At 33.2% G+C, this 25640-nt stretch overlaps 2 protein-coding genes and 1 long non-coding RNA gene across 5 annotated transcripts in view; 2 read left to right on the top strand and 1 right to left on the bottom strand.

Annotated features, from left to right (window-relative positions):
• Nucleotides 1-148: 148 nt before the first annotated feature.
• LOC135833753 (josephin-like protein) lies at nt 149-1852 on the top strand. The gene is made up of 5 exons (XM_065347523.1): nt 149-275; nt 581-638; nt 708-925; nt 997-1177; nt 1254-1852. Exons 2-5 carry the CDS (start codon nt 603-605, stop codon nt 1392-1394), a joined length of 576 nt encoding a protein of 191 aa, XP_065203595.1. The 5' UTR covers nt 149-275; nt 581-602; the 3' UTR covers nt 1395-1852.
• Nucleotides 1413-25640, bottom strand: part of S6KL (S6 Kinase Like) — a 119695-nt gene continuing 95467 nt past the window's right edge. The window contains exons 9-11 of one of the 3 annotated variants that reach the window (XM_065347500.1): nt 8018-8200; nt 1783-1904; nt 1413-1659 (exon numbers count right to left, since the gene is read on the bottom strand). In XM_065347500.1, the coding sequence (XP_065203572.1) occupies nt 1803-1904; nt 8018-8200 (285 nt within the window). In that variant the 3' untranslated portion in view covers nt 1413-1659; nt 1783-1802. Of the gene's footprint in view, nt 1905-8017; nt 8201-25640 lie in introns of those variants that run through there. The other 2 variants (XM_065347499.1, XM_065347503.1) reach the window with 2 other exon arrangements.
• Nucleotides 20178-25098, top strand: LOC135834554 (uncharacterized). Its single transcript, XR_010556692.1, has 3 exons — nt 20178-20322; nt 24653-24707; nt 24800-25098. It is a non-coding gene; the product is annotated as an uncharacterized LOC135834554 (long non-coding RNA).

Raw genomic sequence — 25640 nt, 5'->3', positions numbered from 1 at the left:
TTCGACAGATATCAACAAAATTCCAGATACCGCATGAGTTTTTGGCTTTCAACTCAAGAATTTTGAGCAGCATCGATAATGACTTCAATGACGTCACAATCCGTTAGCCAATCAGAAACGTTTACGGAAATTGCCCGAACCCTGAAACGAAAATCGCATGACCAACGAACTGTGAAATGTTATCTATGTAATCATTACTTTTGCGAGCTAAAACGTTGTGAAATGTGAAGTAATTGTCAATTTTACAATTATTCTGCATTATTTTCATCATTCGAGTAAGTATTTTGAAAGTTTAATCAAGTATCCATCGTGTGAAGATGATCGTAGTAACTCGTAAGTCGATGAATCGTCAGCTCATTTGCAAAATGATGTTCTCAAGTTGACTGATAACCGTATCAGTATCAGCTGAAGTGTGAACAAATTCTTCAGAACTTCGTGTTATTTAATACTTGCACTGTTTGGATTCTGTTTGTTTATTACAGTAACCTCTTCTGTACTCGTAGCTCTACGTAGATTGTAATAACCTATGTAATATCGCTTACGAATGAAATTTTATACGTTGAATTTTTGCTGTTCACAGATAAGTCGAGAAATGTAACACCATGAATCCAAATCCAGCGATATATCACGAAAAACAGGTACGTCTATCTCTTATTTCAATCGAATTATCAACTCTTCCAAACTAATCAACTCCTTTTTTCGCACAGGTAAAAGAACTATGCGCCTTACACGCATTAAACAATCTATTCCAAAAAGAAGACGCCTTTCTTAAAAGCGAACTAGACGCAGTATGTTATTCACTAGCTCCAAAGGTGTGGTTAAATCCACACAAATCACCTCTAGGATTGGGTAATTACGACGTTAACATTATAATGGCAGCATTACAAAACAAAGGTTACCAGGCAATATGGTTCGATAAAAGAAAGTAAGTAATCATCACTCAGCAATCAGCATCGTGTAACCATTCACACGATACTAATCAGTCACATTTTTTAGACACCCAAGTTGTCTACGACTCGACAAGATATTCGGTTTTATTGTAAATATACCGAACGAATACCATTTCGGATACATAAAGTTACCACTCCAACGAAGACATTGGATAGCGATACGAAAAATTGGAGACAATTTCTATAATTTAGATTCCAAACTAAAAGAACCTCTTTGTATAGGCCAAGTAATGATGGATTTATTAATTCTTACTTCATATTTGATATTTTTCTTCATTCGTATAATCTTTCTATCTCACGCAGGACGAAGACCTGATAACTTATTTACACCAGAAACTAAACCACAAAGATAATCAACTCTTTGTGGTAGCCACCGCCGACACCGTTGACTGGCAAACCGATACTACAACCGCTGGCCCATCTACAGAACAAGAGAAAGGATAATGAATGTTAAACAATAACCACCGTTTTTCATTTTTATTACCCCTTAGCACAATTTTTACCAACGTTTGATTCATTCAATTACTAATCGGTTAAGATCGACTTATCTACAGAAGATGTAAGAACTGCAACTCGTCGATCTTCGTTGATCTCAAAACATTTCATTCATCATGTGATAACTTATTCCTTGTTCCATTCACCGAACCATCTTCAATGGCGGCGTAATTAATTCCAGCTGAATTTCGGATCTAAACTAAAGCACATTCCGCTGAAATGCAAAATAAACCATCAATGAACTTTTTTTAAATGTATTATCAATATCACCGTTTGTACGTTGTATTTATACTTTTATTGAGAAAATTTTCGAATTTTTCTAGTACCTGATACCTACTATTTAAATGATTTTTATTGTTAGCTGTTTTCGTGGTGGAAATTTTCAAATAAAGCTTGTTTTAATGATTCGTCATCGTGTTTCTCGTGTTCGTATTCTTGCAGCATCTCAACGGGATGAATCTACGCAACAAAAATATAAATCAAAACTTATACGTCAGACATTATTCGCACCAAGTCTAACAATAAGACGTATAAAGTAAGTCAATCTACTCTGCGAGTAATTATGCAGACAAAAGGCAGCCTGTATTATAATTCGTTTAAGATATTTCTACGCAAAGGAATTCCACTAGGAATAAAATAATGGCTTTAAGTATCGACCCATTGTACAGACGTGTTTGCGTATTTCTCGCAAAATGCAGATAAAAAAACACAGCACGTTTTTCTTTTGTATTACGTACTCGCAGAAATATATTTTTATATGTAAAATTTTGATTAATTTTTTTTTCTATGTTTTTAAAAGGTGAAGTAAAATTTGCATTTAAATTAATTTCTTTTGCCGAGTAAGTTTTCGAAATATTTGGATACAAGTTAACTTAAATCTTTCGTTTTGGTTGCTAATAAATTCGTTTGTATTGGAATTGTTGTTTAAAGATGATCTCTTTTAAATTGAAATACATTTCTATCAACCTACATGTAATAAGAGCTGCCTAATTGTCTTTCTAGAGGAAAACATACAAGTTTGAGTTATTATTGCTGTGGTTGGCATGTCACGAGCACGAGACTATCATTCAAGAACGGAAAAAAATCAACAGGGTGACTTATCCCCCTTTTTTTCCTCTAGAATATTCCTTATTTATGAATTTCGAAGCATTATAAAAGAATGAATTGAAAGCAGAGAGATTCGTGTAGCATTTTCAAGGGGCCTTCAAAAAAAAATGAAAAAATAATGATACACAGAAAAATGTCATATTTGCACGAGTTCTCCTATAAATAAAAAAATAATCGAATCTCAGATTCTCAGTTTGGAGAAGGTAGGGTCAGGGATACAAAATTGATACATTTTAAATTGAAAAAATCAATTCATGCACATCAAATTCATAGCCATGAATCAAGAGAGATCCCAAAGGGAAGTTTGAAATCAGAATTACGAATAACCCCAGAAAAGAGAAAGATTGGTCCAACACTTGAAAAAATAATTTTGGGCATATAACGTAATTCAATAATGAACTTCAATGAGGTCAAAATTATTCTTCAAAACGTTCAACTCGCACGAATGTTCAAGGTTTAGGATAAAAAAAATCAGTGAGTCTAGAAATAAATAAATTTTTCCATTTTGGGTTAAATTTTGAGTGTCTCAGTGAAACGTAAGGTCCAAAAAAGCGAATTAACAGAAATTGAATCATCATTCATCAAGTTGGTTATTTTTTGTTCTTTTTTGTGAGAAATTATCAAATTTAATTCGATTAAAACATGATTTAAAATCGTTCAAAATTGTAGAAAAACACGAAAAAATCAACAAGATCAATGAAAATTGAAAAAAAAACTGATAAAATGCCCATAAAATTGACCTTACTCGTAAAATTACAAAAAACGTCGTTAAACTATATTGTTGAAATGATATAAAAACATTTTTTAAAAGTGAAAAAAATTATAGAAAATCATTAAAAGTTGATGAAATTTTATCAAAAAAATATTTCAAAAAATTAGACAGAAAGTCGTTTAAAAAAAGATCAAAATGACATAAAAAATCTTCAAAAAGAATTAAAATTATTAAAATCATTAATTTAAATTACCAAAAACTGAAAAAATTGAGCAAAAATTGTCAAGAGTGGTGAAAATTGAAAAAATAATCATAAAAACGATTCAAAAATGAATTAAGTAAAATACTTCAAAACGATCAAAAACCAATGAAATTTCAGTAAAATTTGGTAAAAAACTTTGCAAAAACTGTTCAAAGCATTCTTAAAAACATTTTAAAATTACATAAGAACACAAAAAAAACGGCAAAAAAATTGAAAAGCGTTAAAATTATTCAAAATTATCAAAAACTGAAATAATATGAGCATTTAAGCAAATTTTGGCAAAATTAGCAAAAATTATTTAAAAAAATATCATAAAAACACTTCAAAAATGACGTTAGAACACTTGAAAAAATTTGAATCATTCACAAAAATCGCACAAGGCATGATTAAAAACGTGAAAAAAATCGTTGAAAATTACCGAAAAATCCGAAAAACCCATCAAAATCATCCTAAAATTGGAAAGAAAATTGAAAAAACACCAAAAAATTTTTAAAAAAATATTTGAAAAGCGTAAAAATCATTCTCAAAATTACTTGAAAATTATTAATCTTTACTAAACGTATAAAAGTGCAAGCAATGTCGTTGAAATCAATTATCATGTTAAAATGAGAAAAAAACTTTTAAAACAGTATTGAAATTGTTTGAAACTACCTACCAATAATTCATAAAATTTCATCAAAATTTTACAGAATTAAAAAGAAGAAATTACATCCAAAAAAAACCTTTAAAACATTAAAATTGTTCAAAATTGCCATAAACTAGCTACAACTGTAGTGAAATTTGGTTGATTTCACTACCTAAATAAAAAGACTCCAAAAAAATTGTAAAATCATTTTAAAAAAACTAGTGAAATTTCAAGGAAGTTTACTTTAAATTACGTAAAACATCATTAAAACAAGTTAAACTGGCTTTAAAATATGTTAAAAAGCATTAAAATTGCCTAAAACTACTGAAAACAACATGAAATCCATCGAAATTCAAAAAAATTCACAAAATTGCAGACGAAACTTCGTTAGAATGTGTTAAGATTTGTTAAAATGGCATAACAATACTCAAAAAGCATTTAAATGATTTGAACGTGCCAAAAACCAATTAAATTTCAGTAAGTATTACGCTTTGTCAACACTTCGTAAAAAATTCATAAAGCATAGTTATAAATTTATTAAAATGATATGAATATGTCAAAAAACTCCTTGAAATTATTGATCACCAAAAAACCAATAATTTTATCAAAAAAAAAAATCATAAAACGTCATTAAAACAAGTTAAAACTGCACTGAAATTAAAAACATCTTTAAAATGACATAAAAATACTGGAAAAGCATCAAAATGATAGAAAATAATTACAAAAAACCTGATCATACTTTTTCCAAATTTGATAAAATTTAATTAAAACGTCACAGCCAAAAAACATCGTCAAAACATGTTAAAAATATCATGAAAACGATCGAAAAGTATTAAAATCATTCAAGCAAGAACATGAAACTCTAGAAAATTTTATCAAAATTTGCTTAAACTTCGGAAAAAATGTTTAAAATGACATAAAACATATAAAAAAATCCAAAATCGTCAAAACTTCCCAAAAATTGATGTTTAAGCAAAATTTGTCGAAATTTACCAAAATTTCATAAAACATGGCTAAAAACTTCTTAAAATGGCAGGAATAAAAATAGAAATGCAAAGTCAACACGTGAAAAAATTTAATAAGAGCAATCAGTGGAGCTAAAACATGAAATGAGCCACAAAGAACTCACTGAACGGCTCTTTTCATGAAAGTATGGTCCTAAAATTCGCCATTATTGGTGCACAGAAATCACTCATCCGATTTCAAAAAAAAGTAGTCCTATTTCTCAAAAAATAAACGAATTTTTTATTTTTTTGTTGTGAGTGTACTTTATTTTATCAACTTTTTCAAGAAATACGTCAGAAAGAGTGAGAGAGGGCGGATTGCCCCCACTGCCAAAGGTAGTGCTTATGTTATGAACCCCTTATATTGAAAATATTGGTAACGTCTGAAATACTTTAGAAATAGGCTAAGTACATATTCAGTTGCGATGTACTCGCGCATATAGGGCTGCGCACCCTTCTATTAAAGGGTTCGCGGCGCCTTTGACATTTATAGCCCAAGATAGGGATTTTGGGAAATTGGGCATAAATAAGGAAAGTCACATAAATTCTCCAATTTATGTGTAAGTAAATGTACTTAGCAAGTGCGTGATTGGTCCACCACATTTGGGGGTGGGAGATTGACCATTTTACGCTGCTTTTATAATACTGATCTTCGCTCTAAGAAATCACTCTTTTTCAGATATTCGCGATAGTCGGTTCTTGAGTCAGTGTTAACTAAATAATACCATGGATGCGATCCCTTACGGGATAAGCCATGGTATGGCTTCTTTTCATTTAACACCATCTCGCGCATGGTTAATACTACTGAATAATTATAGATTAATCGATCTTCCATCGATTAATAACAAGTGTACCTGTTTGGTGATTGAGGAATGCACCCGGGCATATCCTCATTACGCAAAGTGATACAAGTGCCTCTTTTAGTTAAGTTCCATCGACGCCCTTAAGTATTAGGTGGGCTATAGAAGAGATGGAAAACGTGTACAGTTCAAGTAAGTGGTGCTTGCACCTACTTCGTTTATTATTAAGCCTTTTTTCCCATAGAAGTGTAGACCATGGTGTCGAACTCTATGGTGACCAAAATCATGTGCTTTTCGCGTAAACATTTTATTTATGTGATTATTCTCGTGTATATATTACCATGTGCCTGATTTCGCCTATCCTATCTATTGTGTCTTTTAGGGTAAAATCTTATAATTAGGATTATCGTCTCATACTTAATGACTCGCATCCCGTAAATATGTCGAGGTCATTCTTATGTTTAAATTCATCCGGTTTCTTACTCTCTGTCAGAATCTTAGCTTATGGAGTATTCGATGAATTTATGTACAAAGTTGTAAATATACATAGTAAGCATCAAAGTGTCTTGTTTATTACGTATATTCTTTTAAATGATGTATAGGGCAGATTAGACAGACTACCGCCCGTCTGAGCTATCTAGGTATTGGCAAATATTCCCCGCCTAAGGAATATTTCTAAATTTAACCCCCATAGAAATGCATATCACTATATCATTATTAGGTAGTCGTTCTCGTCCCCCTATATCAAGAGGTCAAAATAAGACAACTGAATAAATTTAAACCTTTTTTGATGTTTGAAATTGAAAATTGAATTTTTTCGAATTTTGATTTTTTTTTGTGAGGAGTTCATTTCATCGAGTGAAAGGGTTTTTTCAACTTTTTCAACAGATACGTAAAAATAGGGGTTAAATCGGTCAACTTCACATACCTATCAAAACTTTTTTTCATGTCTTAAATCAAAAAATTGCATTTTTTCGCAAACTTAAAATTTTTTTAAATCAACTTTGCAACATAATGCCATTCCAATTTTGTAATATGTTGTTCAGCATGAAAAGTTGTCCATAATTTATTTTTTTCAGAATTTTTGAGAGTCGGAAACAATATGAAAACTACGTTTTGAAACTTTTTGAGCTAATTTTTTGTACGAAAAAAAGTGGCAACACTGATTATTATGATATCACCAAAAAAGCCTTTCAAACCTTCTAACTATGGGAAGAAGTTCCATTTTGGTAGGTATCGCGGTTATCGAGTAATCCACTGCTAAAATGGATGATATTTTAAGTTCACTGAAAACTTTGACACCCTCTGGCTGCCTTTAAAAATGGGCTAGAGGGCTGCGATTTGCGCCATTGGTCATCCCTTCAAAAGGTCTTTCCTCAGGAAAAATTTCAAAAAATCGCCAAACCCCCCTACCACTTCTTGGTCGAATTGACGTGGAATAAGCCAAAACAAAAACAGTAGCTGGATAATCTGATAGAATATCGGATTGGTGGATAAAGAAATTACTTTTCTCATAGACCAAGACCAAAAGACATTTAGTACATATAAGTCACGTCAAAATGTCAAATAAGTACACACAATCCTAAAATATTTTTAAATTTTGAATCCTGATTCAAAACAATAAAAAGTTTTCCTTTGACTGGATGAACAAAGACCCACGTCCCACGTGTTTGTAACACTTTCTGTCCAGCAGGAGTGACCTAACAAAGTTCAATGTATTTCAAAAAATAAATAAATAACAGGAGTCACTCCATATATTTATATTCAGAGTTATTATAATAAAAGAATGATACGCCCACTTCGCGAATTTCACAAAACACCACAAACGCCAGTGGACGAATTTTTCGTCAAGCATTTCCTCATTATTTTCCATAATATTTCTCTCGGACGATAGAACCCCCATTAAGAACCCCCTTCTACGTTCTTTCAAAACCGCAACAACAACAACAACATTCTACATTAATAATTTCGTATACACTCTCGACATCATCGAGATCGTCACAAGCACACAAAATATAGTAATTCTAAACCTCTTTTCCCCCTTTTTTGGTTAGGTACTTACCCTACGAGATACAACATCGTCGAAACTAAAATCTTTAAAAAATGCGATCCTTTTCATAGCATAAAGCGCACGTAGCCTTTTGCTGGGGTCATATTCGAGTAATCGCTTCAGCAAATCTTTACTGGCGGCGCTTAATTCTACAGAACTTGGTAACTCGACGCTGTTATCGTTACGCACTGGATACTGCAAAAATACAATACAGAACAGAACACATTTTATTATTTCGTGTTTTCTCAAAATACTCCGACTACATAGTACATATACCCATAGCTTGTAGCTCTAAAATCTAAAACAGCAACTCTACTAGCAACTAAGTATATAGGTATTTATAAGAAGTTATTCGAGCTTTCGTTGCAGAATTTTAGCTTTCGCCTTTCGTGGGCCGCAACCGACCCAACCGACGGTTTTAGAGAAAAGTTTTAATTTAATTTTCGTATATGCGAAATGTACGCGCTACGGTATTCTGTATTCTTCTTTTGAATGGATATCACGTAGCCCGACTTCGTAATGAGCGGATATTAAATTTTACAATTTAACACTTTCGCCGCGCCGCCGCCTTCGCCGCAGTCTTAAGTCTACGCGCGGTTTTGGCAGACTACAAAATTGTACCAGTTGGGTAATTTCTTTTAATTCTGCTGATTTAAAATGATTAAAGTATTGAAATCGGTGAAAGAAGTAACATATTAGAGTTATTTACCTAACAAGGGTCGAATATAAGTAATTGAATTAAAGTTTGCTATTATTAATTCGACTCTGCATAGAGTTGAATACCCAAAGAATACTCTTCCTGTCTGAGACGTTATCACGTTTTTGAAAAAAAATCACACCGAGTCACGTGAATATTGTAACGTGCAGTTTCTAGAACCATCTGATTGCCAGGCAACGAAATGTGAATCACGTGCGAAATATTATTAGCTCAATTAATTCGTGTCAACGGTTTCTATTTTCAATGTTTGCATCTTGTAGGAGTTTTTTTCCATTGCAATATTACGCAGTTTCTTTTAAGAAAAATGCACGCACAAAATACTACAAATTCATCAAAAATGAGTTTTGAAAATCATATCAACCAGTCACCGTTGTGACAATATGAAAATTCCCTGATCATATTGGGACTATTAGATGGGAGAAAGAGAGCCTAAATAAAACACATAATACATGGTTATATGAAAAAAATCAAAATCAACGTTTCTGAAAACTAAAAAGACCGCAGCTTCGTAAAAAATTTTTCAGTTTTTAGGAATTAAAGGATCATTGTAAGCCTCAGGTGGCTCAAAACCAAAAAGTGAGTTGAAATTCGAAATCAACACCCCAAAAAACCATACAAACCATAGGTCACACGAATTTTTCATTTTTTTTTTCATTTGTGGGCTTATTGTGAGGTCTGGGGGACTTGCATAGAAAAATTGAGTAGAAATTCAAAATCAACGATATCGAAAACATAACAATCGATATGTCACACGGTTTTTACGATTTTTCCAAAATTTGACCAAAATTGTGGAAGCGCACGCCCCCCAAGAAGCCCCAATTTTCAAAAAATTCAGAAAAATCGTGTGACATATGGATTGTAGGGTTTTTGGAGGCGCTGATTTCAATTTTTGGATTACTTTTTCTGTACGAGCTACCTGAGTGCCATTTTCAATCTGCAACTTCAAAAATACAACCTCAATTCTCAGAAAAATTGAATAATTTCAGTAATCTATGGTTTGTGAGTCCCTCAGAGTCGCTGACGTCGATAGATTCCATAAAATGCCAGGAAGCTTGTAACAGTGCTAATCTAAAAAACAAGCAACGTTATCATTCGAATATCCGTTACCAAAAATGGAAATCAATCATTATAATAAAAATTTGTCGTTTCAAACAGCTTCCAGGAAATTATATTGATTAGTGCTGAGCTGATAATTATATTTTTCAATTTTTCCCTCGAATGAAAAATAATTTTGGTACCATTATCACTTTGATAAAGGCTAAACGGCGGAAGTGACGTTAATAAATTGCGTTCAAAGCAATCAATATTTATATTTACATACATGTATCTGTAAAATTTCAGGAAACTGGTAGAAGTCTTTCTCTAAAAAAAAGCAACGTTATCGTACAATCACATTTTCAGTACGATCAAACATATCATAAAATTTGCGCTTTAAAAATTGGTATCCGCCACAGCTTCCGGAATTTTGATGGCCATTTTAATTAGTCATTCGAGTCTATTTTCAATACTTGACTACTACGCCACAAAATATCTATAATTGAAAAAATTAGTATCCAAAATAATCACGACACGAATTTTTCAATTTTTTTAAAAGTTTGGGAGCTTATTGTGGGGCTTAGGTGTTTTTTCTCCAAAAATAAACTTTAAATTCGAAATTAGAACCCCCAAAAACCCAAAAAACTATAAATCATAAGAATTTTTCAATTTTTTTTTGAAAATCTGGAACTTATTGTGTGTACCCTGGGGGTGGGGGGGGGGGGGGGGAGAATGTATCGAAAAATTGAGTTGAAATTCGAAATCAGCAAGATCAAAAACACAACAATCGATATGTCACATGTTTTTTTTTACCCATTTCCAAAAAATTTGACCAAAATTGCGAGGGACTATTCTCCCCCCCCCCTGCAAGCCTCAAATTTAAAAAAAATGAAAATTCGTGTGACATAATGGTTTGTAGGGCTTTCAGATGTGCTGATTTCGAATTTCAACTTACTTCTTTGATAATATAAACTACCTAGGCCTCACAATACCTTCCCCTAAATTTTAAAACATCCCATACTTCCAAAGAAATTGGGAAAATTTAGGTGACATACGCGTTGCTAGATTTTTAGAAGAGCAGATTTCATTTAAACTTCCTTTTTTGGTGTGAGCTGCCGACCTATTTTGAAACATCCCCAATTTTCGAACAAGAAAGGTACCTAGGTCAATTTGTGCGACTTATGGTTTGTTTTGTTTTGATTTCAAATTTATGTGAATTGATTCAGATTTTCTCAGATTTTGAGCATTTTTCAAATACAGTACATATTTTAAATAAATTTTGTGACAATCGGCTCAATTTAAATGATATTTTATCAATTTTATGATTTTTAAAACAATTTCCAAGATGTTTTCTCGAAATTCCATAAACTTTCACTTCATTTTGAATAATTTCTCCATAATTTCAATGATTTTATTTTCTTCTGAATTATACCAAACCTATCAACTTTTTTGTCATTTTCAACAGTTTTTCATTCAACTTAGAAATGTATTCTTTCATTTGGGGCACTTCCAAAAATTATTTTTTTGGTCAATTCGGATTTTGGAAAAATGAAATAGGTACGTATCAAAAAATGAGCTGAAATTTACACGAATTCTTCAACTTTTGAAATTTGGGATTCATTTTTGGGACCTGAGGAGCTGACTCAAAAAATTGAGTAGAAATTCGAAATCAGCGACATCGAAAACAAACAAATAATAATGGACATGTCGCATTTTTTTCAATTTTTTCTGAAATTGTGGAGCGTAGGCCCGTCCAAAGGCCCTAATTTTCAAAAAATTAAAAATATGTGTAACATATGGTTTGTTAGGTTTTCATAGGCACTGACTTCGATTTTCACATAGACCTTTTTTGATGCACGAGCTACTTGAGCTCTCTACAAATTTGAGAAAACAACCTCAGTTTTCAAAGAAAAAAAATGATGAACGTAATTTTTACTGTTTAGATGTACTTAACTGTAAACTGTTGCTCAACTTGATAATTTTTATTTTACATTTGGATCAATCTCCACAGTTTATTTTTTATAGCTCATTTTTAAAAAATTGAGAAAATACAATACTCTTCCGATAAAAAAAAACAAGTATTCATGCAAAAATGTGAGTTGAAATTCAAAATCAGTCTATCTAAGAACCTAAAAAAATCATCGGCCACACAAATTTTTCAACTCATTTAAAATTTGGGTGCACATTATGGAACTACCTAATCATGTTTGAATTAGAAAATTGAGTTGAAATTCGGAATCAGCGCCATAAAAAACATAATATTCGATGAGCTACATGTCTTTTACCTTTTTTCACAAAATTCGACCAAAATTGTAAGGGGCATTCCCCCAAGCCTAAATTGTAAAAAAAAAAAAAAGAATTGAAAAACTCATGTGACATATGGTTTGTAGGGTTTCCAGAAGGACTGATTTCGAATTTCTACGTCTACTTACTTTTCTGATGTGAGCTACTCAAGTATTACAATAGGCCCAAATTTTACAGATTTTTTGGAATTTCACTTATTTTCATAATATTTTACCAACTTTTACGTTGTTTAGAACAATTTTTACAATCTTTTCTTAAAATTTCAACAACTTTTATAGTATTTTGAGTGATTTTCTGCCATAGTTCAGCAATTTTCCCCCATTCAAGCAATATTTCTTTTACAATTTTTTTGGAGTGGCGGAGGGAGAATTTGACGACTTTTTCTTCAATTCAGTGTAGCACATTTTTCATGAAATAGATGGTAAAAACTACAAAAGTTGGTTCAGATTTGAAATCACCACCTCTAAAACCTAACAAACCATAGGTCAAACGAATTTTTCAATTTTTTGATAAATTAAGGCTCAAATGATACGTAAGTGCGCTTGCATCAGATTTAGTCAAATTTTGAAAACTGTTTTCGACGTTATTGATTCTGAATATGAACTCAATTTTTAAAGAAAAACTCCTCCGTCTCCTCAGTGAGCCTCCTAAATTTAAAAAAAAATGATTAGTTCCTTCCCAACTGTCTACAAAAACAAACGACAATCATTCGCTCTCGATTTGCTAATCAATAACAACAAACTCTGGGTCACTATCGCTGCTCGCACCACCCTCTCTCGACCTCGTATTCATTCACGACTACATTAACGACCTTGAATTTGAAAAAGAAAATATCCGCGATTCTATTTTAAAAACATCATCAAGATCAAAGACACCGGAGAAGTCAACGACTTTCACTATGCAAATATTCGACATTGTAAAGTTTTTATTTTTAGCACCGTTCGTCAGGTTACACCAGTCTCCAGGTTTGAGTCTGATTCCCAATGCAACATTGAATCATTTTTACAAACGAATCTACGAAAGACGGAAAATTTGGCGAATTGTGAAAGTGAACTAGGCTACTACGTTACAAATTACAATCGAGGGGATTTCATGTTATTATAAATACAAATAGGTTAAGTGGGCATTTTCATTATAGTATAAAATGTAGGTACCTGTGTTCATGTGGTATCTACTGGTACGCGACCCAGGACCCAGTTGGCATTAAAATTTCCAACCAGCTATAATAATGTTATTTTTATATCTATTTTACATTAATTTAAGAATAATAAATACATATACGTGTGTAAAATTTCACTGACATATTTGCAAAAATTAAAATTTATCGTATCCTGTAAAGCTGTTCTAGCCGGCCCTGTTTTTTTTTCACCATTTAACCCAAATTAAATACATATGTACCACCAATAGATGACTATTTTGAGACGCTATAAACACGCTTTATACTACACGGTACCGTTATACCTAGGTACATAATGTGTATATCCACTATACTACTTTTTAAACACACTACTTGGCTTGCTTAATCTGTTATTTTGCATATTCTAGATCATTTACTTATAATAGGCCGGTTTTTTATTATTATTATTATTTATTTACTCGTATATATAAATATCATCATCGTCGTCTCTTAGATAGCGATACCTGGTTGAATCTCTCTCTTGCTCTTCTCTCCCAAGTTCTCGTAAATGTACATTGTACGTACACTACTTACTATCGTTAGCAGAATGAAGCAGCATTTCTAATTTAAGTATAACGGGTATTTTATCATTTAATTAGACTAATAAGAGATGAAAAACCAAATGACTCGAGGCGAAGTGTGCACGCGGTTTAAAAATAACTTCGTAAATACAGCAGTAGCTGAGGCATGTATGTACTTAGCTACTCATGAAAAACAATTTCACTGAAATATTTTTTAGTCGAATTGGTGCTAGAAAATGGGGGTTATCGTGGGAGAATCTTTACAAAGGTATTCCTTATCCAAAATGTTTTTTTTTCTTTTGAATTGTTATTGGTGTGGAGTATGTTTCCTCCATTTAATTTATTTCCTTTTTAGCCAAATTTTTGTAAAAATGATGGCTATTGCGGTAGGTTCAACTTTGAATAAAAAGGTCGGGGGTCAAAAATGTTGATAGTTCTCGACGTTTTGAGGTCAAACTAGACGATTCCCGGTGTGTCAGTTTTTATATATATAGATAGATTCAAACTTAGTGATTGTGGTGCCCGGTTTTGGGCTTGTGGTGCCCAATATAAAACGATGCAGAATCGAGTGAAATGCACTCTAAGGTGAAAAAAAAAATTTTGAGGCGAGCACCGCAAGTACCAAGTTTATATATCGGGCACCACTATGACTAACTATGATGAAAAATCCAAACTGCACCAAAACACCTTTATCATACATATATATGTGATCCTCTATGTACGCGCGGGCACCACAATTACCATAAAAGACCCGGGCACCACAAGGTACTAGGTACGTGTATTCATTCATATATCTATATGGAACTTGCTGACGATGATCCGAGACCCGGTACATCGTACTGACGATCCGAGCCCCACAGCCCCACATCTTTGACACTTAGAAACAGTGGCGTAGCCAGGATTTTCTCAAGGAGGGGGCAAAACCAGATTTTTAGGCATGAAAAATCGAAATGAGGGTTAATTTTCTGGAAATGTATTGCAATGTGTGGTGATTTCATGAAAACGAAGACAAAATCACTGCTCGAGCGAAGCGAGAGCGAAAATTTTTGGAAAAAATGGGTCCAAACAACGAAAAAACGTCCATTTTTGCATGTTTTCTTTCAAATTTTCGCTCGCAAGGGGGGGCCATGGCCCCCTTCGCCCCCCCTTGGCTACGCCACTGCTTAGAAAAATTTTAAATATCGTCTGTTAAATTCGTTCGAGCATGCGCGTTGATAGCGGCTAAGAAGCCTGGTCTAGAGACGTTGGTGCCCATAGATATGGATATTAAACTGGATCGGACACTTACATTTAAAATGTACAGGAAAAAGTGAAGCAAAAAAATCAACCAATCCCAAATTGTGTAGACCACGTGTTTCTCAGTAGGTGAAGGCTCTGATTGGTCAGTTGCAGGTAGGTGAAAACTCTGATTGGTCGAATTTTTCCGGAGGTGAAGAATTTTTGCTTCACGAGTTTCCAATCCCGTTTAATATTTATATCTATGCTCGGAACGTCGCGTCGGATCTCCGATAGTCGATGTCACTTCCAGAAACGGGCCTGTATAAGCTGTAGCAAGCCTATATAGATATATGTTGTGTACTAAGTCCGAAATTGTACAATTCGGGGTTGGTACAGCCAATTTTGTACCATCTCCGAAGTGTCCGGACCAAGCGTGAATATTATTTTTTCATCGGACTTGGTTTGTACCATGCCCGGAGGGTCCGGACAAAGTGTTCGACTTGGTACAATTTGTGTTGTGCAAAATCTGAAATATGTATATGTTACCGTTAATGTGTTTACTCCAGGTAATGTATGAAATAACTAGTTATTTCATACATTACCTGAGAAAGTGTGAAATTGAATTTTTTCTACACTTTACCTAGTTATTTTATACATACACGAGGAGTGTGTCGTTAAAGTGTGAAGTCAATGAATGAACTTCGATAAAGTAAGAAATTAAGGTTAATTCAAAGCTGGAACAGGGTGTCCAGCCACAGAATAACCTCCAAGTCCCAGGGGCAGATTTTTGACCACTCAAAAAAAAAGTTTTTTTCATTTTGTACTTTACTTTCAACATTACACCGTTGGGCGACTGTGATAGGTAGAGTGTTGAGGTTTGTGGGGCTTGATAGCAAATTCAACGTAGAGTTTTTTGATATGGCTGATAACTGCGCCACATAAACAGGAAGAGTTGTACCAAGCGAAATAATTGGAAAAACGTGATCAAAAATTGACATTTTTTTTTTGTTTTTGTAAAAAAAACCTGAAAAATTTTTCCTCATGACATATCTTTTTTATCAGTTGCCTTGAATTGAGAAAGTGTGACTTTTTTGGTACTGCAAACCCGCGTCTCTATTTCAATTTGTAAAAAAGCTTCACCACTTTTAATCCTGAATAAAAACTCGGGAAAAATTCAGAAATTTTATTTTTTTACTCTCAATTAAAGATCTGTTGCAGTTATTAGTCTTATCAAAAAATTCTACGTGAAATTTGCTATCTAGCCCAGCAAAATTCAATTTTTAACAGTTGATTTCATGATTTAACTGATCACTCCTCGCTATTTCATAGAATAACTAGATTCTTCATACATTACTTACCTAGATGAACTATGAACAATTTACTTGTATTAAGTACTTTTTCGTTAATATGTGAAATAACTAGTTATTTCATAAATTACCTGGAGTAAACACATTAACGGTAACATATAGTTTAATAATGAATGAATTCGAATTTTACATCAGGTGACTCGGTAGTGTTGCCCCCCCCCCCCGCCCTCCCTCAGTCCAGAAACAGTAGGTGGCGGTACGGCAACACCACGGAGTATATTCTCAAATTATTTGGGATACTATTGAGCATTACGCCAATGTAATTTTTTCAGAAACTATACATTTATTTTAAAAAGTGAGAACACCGTTTTTCTTATTTTTTAAAAAACTTTTAGAATACATAAGAACCTTGTTTCTCTGATGAATAATTGCAAAAGTTTGAAATACCAATTTTGTAGTCATTTTGGTAAAATTCATTTTCCACACTCACTTGAAGATAGAAAGATTGGCAGAACCCAATGTCCTGAAATTTGAAATGTGGCTTTGATTTTCCATCCATTACTGAATAAAACAAAAAAAATTTGAAAATTTTTGAAAATTGACCCTCTGCGGTGACCATAAGGATGGTCGTCGCATGCTCGCACCGATGCCGCGGCTCCTGCTTGCATTCCTTTCCTCCAGCTGGTTCTTGTTGTCGTCGCATACCTGCGAATCCTCAAATGCTCGCTCCGTTGCCGCTGCTGCTGCTCGCTTCTCTTGTCGAACCAGTCCCCTTATCCTCCTTATCCTGCCTTTTACATACATGCTCACACCTCACCCCGCTTCTTTCCATCATTGTCCTCAAGCTTGTTTCCTTCATTGCTCCTTCTCACATCAATCCTCGCCTATACAGACGACACATAGTTTAGTTTTTATGTTTACGGCTATGTGTACACATGCCAATATAAACCTTCAACTCCAGCCTCACCTCAGGTCTCTTTATTTCGCGCTCACGTCGATCTCTACAAATGCCCACCTTACGCTCGGGCATAATAACGACTGTGGACACGTACAACCCCGCACCTCCACCCCCCTTTTTTGGCCCCTAAAAATTTTCAAAATTTGTTTAAAACTTCAAAAATCTCTTCACCATCATGAATTACATATTCCTCCAAAAAATCAGTTTTGTAACTCAATTACTTAAAATTTTAGATATGTTTAAAGATTGTAAGAAATGACTAATTTTGAAAGAAATCACCACTGTACTAATTAAAAATACTACCAAAAAGAAATACTTACAGGTTTACGAATAGGAATAGGAAAAGGCACTTCTGCGATGTTCGAAGTACATTTGATACAAATTTCAGCCTTATTGGTGCCATATTCAAAGATGTACATTTGTCTAAAGAAGTACTTGATTTTCGAAATATTGTTGGTAACGATTTGCCATTTTTGACCGCACTTTAGACATACCTGCAGCTTCGAATATTGCACCAATCATAATGGAATTTTAGTTTAATACACTTCAAACAGTGTAGAATTACCTTGTTTTATTTATAAAATAAATCAATACTTTATTTTCTTTTATTTGTTAATAATAAAAGCACAAGTTGTATTCTCATTCCCCATATATGATTTGATAACAATTTTGTTTATTAGAGGGGTACAAATTCACAGTCGAGTATTTCTCATTCTCTAAGCATTTCTCAAAAAATTGTAAGTATGTGGGTAATTCTCAAAAAAAGGTAAAAATTGTGTACATGGCAAATTTCTCAAAGGTTTTAGCATGAAATTTTTTATTTTTTTTTTTTGGTCCATTCAAGGATCATACCCCACACATTTCACAAATCGTATTGAGATTTTTAGCCCCTCCTTTCATTGGTGTACATTCGATTTTATACCCCAAATGTCCTTCTACTTTGCTGTCACACGCCATGTTTTTGAAAATGAATGTTATAAAGTGTCATGAACTTCATTTTTTTGGGGAAAAATTGACACATTCTCATTATCATAGAACACGAAGGTCCATTATTGTGCAAATTGCAATTGGAATAAGTCCATAGGAAGCTCACATTTCACATTTGAAAACTGTCACACACTTTTTGCGCAAATTTTAGAGCAATTTTCAATTATTTTTGGTAGCTTCCCAATCCAACATTTTTTTCTGGCGAGTGGCTGTACTGGTTCACTGTCCTCATAAAAATGTTACCCCGCAATGTTATTCTCAAAACCTACGCAATGACTCGTTCTGATCGTATTGTCTCTGGAAATATGATATTTCGCAAAATCGGTGTCCTACGGCTTGCCTTTTTATTTACCCTGATGAACCCGCCAAAAAACGATAATTGAGAAAGGGAAGTTATTCTACATGATAAGTACACATTTATTACGTGTTAAAAATCGAATAATGTCCAGTAGGTAAGGCTAGAAACGAAAAAACGTTGAGATTGTCCTTCGGCTTGTCCAGCGCCCATTTGTCCTTCGACTTGGTCAAATTTCAGACAGCTGTACTTTTATCGCGCTAGTCGACATATTACACGATAATATAAGCAAAATTTGACATTTTACCCCTCCCCACGCCTCACCATCCACCTCTACATAAAAATTAACTCCAGATTCGAATTCTACGACCTCAAAAACATATCAATCAACATATTACACATTGATGAGGGTGGAATCCTAATTATCGCTGTTTTAGGGGGGCCGAGGTCCACAGTGGGGGGGGGGATTGAATTGAAGCCAACACTAGAACAGGGATCTGGGACACCTATACAAATGATTCCCACTTGAAATTTTCCAAAAAAATGATTTTTATTTTTCAAAATTATGCACATCAAAATTGACCTTTTTTCTGAGAATTACCCATGTACAGACATCAATTTGAAACCCAAAAAATTTTTTGAGCCACACTTATTAAGTGTTATTCGAAAAAATTAATTTTATGAGAAAATAAATATATCGAATTTGCTATGCTTTTCACGTTTTATTAGTATTATTTGTAATATTACCAAAAAATTGAGTACAGATCGTAAAAAAAAAAAAAAAGAATAATCCAAGATGAAAATTACTTGTTTTTTTCTTTTTGAGCGATAAAACAAAAGAGCGAAAGAGTGAGACAGAAAAACTGATTACTAAACAAGTAAATTAAATTGTTCACAATATATATTTTTTCAGAATTTTCCGAACTACCTTAAAGCATCCATATTCCGAAAAAATGAATGTGATTAAATGCAAATTAAGGTTACTGAATTATGCACAATATGTGCTTACTACTTCATTAAAAAAAATGACTGATATCCACAAAAAATCTTTGGGAAAGAATTCCAACCCCCGCCCACCAACTTTGGAAACATTTAAGTATTCTAAAAATTGAAATAATCTGAAAAACAATATCAAAAAAAAAATAATAATAAAAATTGAAAAAAAAATAAAAATTTCAATATAAAATTTACTGATATAAAGAGAGTGTGACCCCGCCATTTAAGGCATTATGAAATTATTTAATTATGAATATGGATTTTGATAATGTAATTCAGTAAAATAATGACTGCATAAATGATGAATTCACTGTCAAAGAAAATAAAACAATTTTTATAATTTGATTGATGAAAATATACATAGGGTAAATAATAATTTCGATTGGCACATATAAGTACCCACCTACAGACAAGTAAAATTTAGAAAACCACGTTTAATTTCTGTTCTAAATCACTCATCAAAAAAATTTCAATCATTACATAAAATGAGTTAATTAACATGTAGATAAGATTGTACAGGATGCTGAAGTAAATTTTTGACTAATGAAACGTCAAAAAAATATGAATCAGTATTTCAGGAAATTGACATCCGCTAGGTTCTAAATATGATTTTAAATCAGACCCATATAATTATTTTCAGTCTAAATTCAGAGCACTTGTAGGTAGATAATTCAATTTTAAAACTGCACTCATCATAAAGTTTTTAGCCACGGTGCTTTAAGTAAAAATGAACTTATTCTGTTCATTATCACTAATATTATTCATAATAAATATCGCCCACATTGAAGGAGATGGCATCAGGTAAGAAAAATTCATTTTACATTGTTTTACTACCTGAATTAGACATTCAATTTTACAAATGTTGTACCTACTTATGTAACTAGGTAACTTATGTAGTAGGGCGGGTCAAAAAAAAAAACGTAGGTCTCAGAATTTTCTGAAATTCACGTATGTGGTTTCTTTTGAGTTGAAACCACCCCAAAAAAATTTTTAGCCCCCCGCGCCACCATGGGGCTGAGCCACGTGGCCTCAAAGTAGGGCCATTTTAGCTAAAAATTCACGTTTTCCAGGTTTAAAGCTCCAAAATCGATTTTTAAAATTTAGCCTTATATAGCACTCAATTTGTAGAGTTTGAGATGCTGAATCTCCCTGTGGAGTTCATTTTTTTTTCGGTGGTCGCGCTTACGTCGGCACAATTTCGTTGAAAGTATGAAAATTGCTGATTTTAAGGTGTCACAAACGCGTTTCCGCGAATTTATGCCCAAATGGTGTTTCATAAGGGGATATATTGATGTAGTAAGTTGTATCTATAGTCGAGGGGTTAAATTTAGAATCATCAGTATGCCCTCAGATCGCTGATAGGGTACACGATTCAAGTTTTATATAAGATTTAGGATTTCATCAATTTGAAAATAATATCAGATTGAGATCATTTTCTTTTCAATTTCATAATACGCTCTATACCACACATAAGAAAGAATTGTTGATATTGGTCTCATGCACGTTGCAATTTTTACTTGGCATACAGTGACGTCGCGAATGTGGTTCTCTAGGGGGGGGGGGCGTACACGAATTGGACGACTGAAGTATTGATGTAGGACGACTGAAATATGGAAAATCAGGGCTGCCCAGAAAAAATCTGTCACCGGAGGGGGGAGGACGAAGAAAAGACAAGTTATGCTATTTGAGAGGATCGGTGCATTGTCCTTTTCCCGACAAAAAATTGTAATTTTGCCCCAATAAACAAAATTTTAACGTGTTGAGCACTGTGGTATCAAAAAAATTAAAAAAATCAAAGTAATGGTTCTATTCCAAAAAAGTGAAAAAATTGTATTTCTCATACGCTTCGAGTAGGTACAGGGTGCGGCGTGGGAACGGAACGTGTTTTAAATTGGAATAACGCCATCTATAAAAAACGTAGGGATGCAAACTCAGATCTCGTTGGGAAGAGGAAGAATGCCGAATTTTTTTGATATATTCATTTTAGTTGAAAGCTTTTCAGTCTTGAATACAGAATGTTAACGAATGATGTAAACATTTTTTGACTGATGTAAACATTTTTTGACGTACATTACACTTCAGTGCGCTCTGTCTTGAAAGCCACTCAATGTATAAATTTGGTGTGACTGTACTGACTGATAGCGCGATTCTTCCTCTACAAAATGAGCACCCAACGAAGTCGATACGTTGAAATGCGGCCGACCTGCGGCTTTCTAAAGTTGAAAAAAACCGGTTTTCCCTTCTTTTTTTTCCACTAGGGATGGGTGACTTGCTCCAAACTTTCAAACTTTTAAAGCTCTCTGGAGGCGGAACGAAGCATTCTAGGGAGAAATGAGATCAAGGAAAATTGTAGAGAATTAAATTTCCAATCGACATAATTCGCACTTGACAGCAAAGTAGTCGCCATCTAGCGGTCGAAACAGAACTACAACGAAACTAGGATATAATTTTTCGTTACATGTATTCTTATGGGAGATTTGCGATTTTCAAAAATTAATTAAAAATCGTGTAATTATCGTAGGAGTGTAATTTTTACTTCAAATGAATGTTTAATTCTTCTACTTTTTGAGAAAATTTATTACAATCTCTTAAACATGGTTTTTCTTGCAAAAAAATTGCACTGCATTTACAACGTATTTGCATTGTTTATTGTATCCTGAAATGCTGAAAAACATAGGAAGTGCAAAGCAATTTTTTTGCAAGAAAAACCATGTTTAAGAGATTGTAATAAATTTTCTCAAAAAGTAGAAGAATTAAACATTCATTTGAAGTAAAAATTACACTCCTACGATAATTACACGATTTTTAATTAATTTTTGAAAATCGCAAATCTCCCATAAGAATACATGTAACGAAAAATTATATCCTAGTTTCATTGCTCGTAGCAGCGCGTAGCAGCGCTATCTATTGGGACTGTCAACTGCGAATGTCATTAGTTTTTTTCTAGGAGGCTTTGTTTTCGCTACATTTGCAAGAGAAATTTAAGATCAAAAATTTTTTTTTCCTGATTTTTAATTTCTTTTGCAAATATAGCAAAAACAAAGCCTCCTAGAAAAAAACTAACGACATTATGTCGATTGGAAATTTAATCCTCTACAATTTTCCTCGATCTCATTTTTCCGTAGAATGCTTCGTTCCGCCTCCAGAGAGCTTCAAAAGTTAAATGCGTTACCCAATTCTAGTGAAAAAAAAAGTAAAAACCAGTTTTCCAAAAAAAGACATGCTACTGAAAACACCCGCTGCTCAACCATCCACTCACCCATGATGGTTTGTAAATAGGCCAAAAAAATGCGGCTTTCTTCCTCTTTCCAACGAGACCCGAGATTGCTTCCCTACGTTTCCAATTGGTGGCGCGGTTACAGTTTGAAACACGTTCCGTTCCCGCGCCGCACCCTTATGAGTATTTTTGAAATGTTTCAGTTCAATTTTTATATTCTCAACATTTGTAAAAGCAGGATCATGAATGGCCCGAGCAAAGCGAGGGCAAAAGCTTTGGAAAATTTGTGATTTAAACAGTAGAAAACATCAAAAATTTTATTGAAAAAATTCGGTTTTTTGGATCTCAACAATTTTCAAATTCAATCATAATTTTCTTGATATTGTAACTCTGTAGAAGAGAATCAAATTGTCCCAATGACCCAACGCTTGCTTCTGTTCTTAAAAAATGAAAAACTTGCATTTTTCTTACGCTTTGAGTATCACGTATTTATGAGTATTTCTGCAATTTTGAATTTTTCTGTTTAATTTTAATATTTCTCAACATTTGTAAAAGTAGGATCATGATTGGCCCGAGCAAAGCGAGGGCAAAAGCTTTGGATTTGTGATTCAAACAGTAGAAAACAACCAAAATTTTAATGAAAAAATTCGGTTTTTCAGATCTCAACAATTTTCAAATTTATCATAATTTTTTCGATATTGTAACTCTGTAGAAGAGGACTTAATTGACCCAAAGCTTGGTTCTGTACTTAAAAAATGAAAAACTTGCAATTTTTCATACAGGTTGAGTATTTGAGTATTTTCTGCAATTTTGAATTTTTCTGTTTGATTTTCATATTTCTTAACATTTTTAAAAGCAGTAGTTTGAATGGCCCGAACGAAGCGAGGGCAAAAGTTTTGGAAAATTTGTGATTTGAAAAGTAGAAAAACATCAATTTTAATGTAACAATAAGGTTTTTCTAACCTCAATTTTTTATATTGAAAATAAAAACTGTTGTTTTTTGTTCTCAATTTTGACTAGTTTTATGACACTTCCTGCAATTTTGACACATCATCATTCAACTTCGGGAATTTCCTATCAATTCTTGGTAGGTATTTTTCAATAATCCAAGTGGTCTGTGCAAAATTTTACCCAAATGAGACATTTCCTCGAATTTTTGACGTTTTTTGATGGTCAATCATTTTTTGATATTTTTGAATGATTTTCACATTTTTCTAAAGAGGTTTTGTGTTTCCAAGATACGTATGTCATTCTAAATTGAATTTTTAAAAAATGAAACGCAATTTTTTTTTGGAAACGTGAAAAAAAGTAGGTAGGTATACAGAAGCAATCTGATATTATTTTCAAATTGATGAAATCCTAAAATCTTATATAAAACTTGAATCGTGACCCTATATCAGCGATCTGAGGGCATACTGATGATTCTAAATTTAACCCCTCGACTATAGATACAACTTACTACATCGATATATCCCCTTATGAAACACCATTTGGGCATAAATTCGCGGAAACGCGTTTGTGACACCTTAAAATCAGCAATTTTCATACTTTCAACGAAATTGTGCCGACGTAAGCGCGACCACCGAAAAAAAAATGAACTCCACAGGGAGATTCAGCATCTCAAACTCTACAAATTGAGTGCTAAGGCTAAATTTTAAAAATCGATTTTGGAGCTTTAAACCTGGAAAACGTGAATTTTTAGCTAAAATGGCCCTACTTTGAGGCCACGTGGCTCAGCCCCATGGTGGCGCGGGGGGCTAAAAATTTTTTTGGGGTGGTTTCAACTCGAAAGAAACCACATACGTGAATTTCAGAAAATTCTGAGACCTACGTTTTTTTTCGACCCGCCCTATTATGTAGGTACATACTTTTCTAATCCAATGACTAAAAATATATTTATTTATATGTTGAAAGAGTACCATTATCAATATGTGAGGATAGCAACGATGAATACAGCGAATCCATTGAAGTAAGCATCAAAACAAAAATCACAAATGAGAACAAAACAATCCATACCTAATTGAATCAATGATACATCTTGAAACGAAAAATATTTTACAGTACTATGGAACTATTTCAATTGGAACCCCGCCACAGAAAATCAATGCAAAATTTAGTCTTACGACACATATTATAAAGTTATTGCAACGATTCAGTTTGCCGTGACCGTAAGTCAAAAGTATTACAATATTCGGCATCAACGTAGGTCTAGGTGCTTACAAGTATAATCATTACTCATTAGATTGCAACCCACAATTGATGCACTGTAATCAATGGATTTCTCCGGTAGTGAAAATTACTAATTAGCAAATTAGCACAATTGATTATAATTTTATAATGATAATTATAACTGAAATTGAAATTTATTATTATTTTGGTTCCGACACGCGACAGGGACAGAACTGCATAATATGCATAAGTAACTTGATTTTTTTCAGTATTTTATAGAAGGTAATTTTGTTCATTGAGGAATGTTCTTTCATGTAGGTAGTTTATGTAAAAAAAATACTTTTATCGGCACCATTTTACTCAAAAACAACAAATTATAAGAAGTAAAAAATTAAATGTTTAGAGCGAAAAAAAATTTGACAAAAACTTTTTTTCCCTGTGATATTTGTTCCTCAAGCTGAGCTCTTCCATTCATAGTTTATATAGGTAACCAAAGTGATTAATTTTTGCTATTTCTCTGTTCTGTTTTACACTACACTGAAATTAAATAAATCCAAATCTAAAATTGTTAAGATTTTTTCCAAAATTGAAAATTCAAATATTCAAAATCCGAGGAAAGCAAAAATTGAAAAATCAATAATTTTATTCATATTCAACTAGATAACCCGTTTTTCGCGCATACTGCGCTCCTCTTCTAGACGTGAATTGTTCATTTTGAAAATTTTGAAAGTAT

The sequence above is a fragment of the Planococcus citri genome, chromosome 2 (genome assembly GCF_950023065.1).
Source record: "Planococcus citri chromosome 2, ihPlaCitr1.1, whole genome shotgun sequence".
In the NCBI taxonomy this organism is placed as follows: Eukaryota; Metazoa; Arthropoda; class Insecta; order Hemiptera; family Pseudococcidae; genus Planococcus; species Planococcus citri.
Note: the sequence above shows the minus strand (reverse complement) of the source record. Positions and strands in the feature narration are given on the sequence as shown.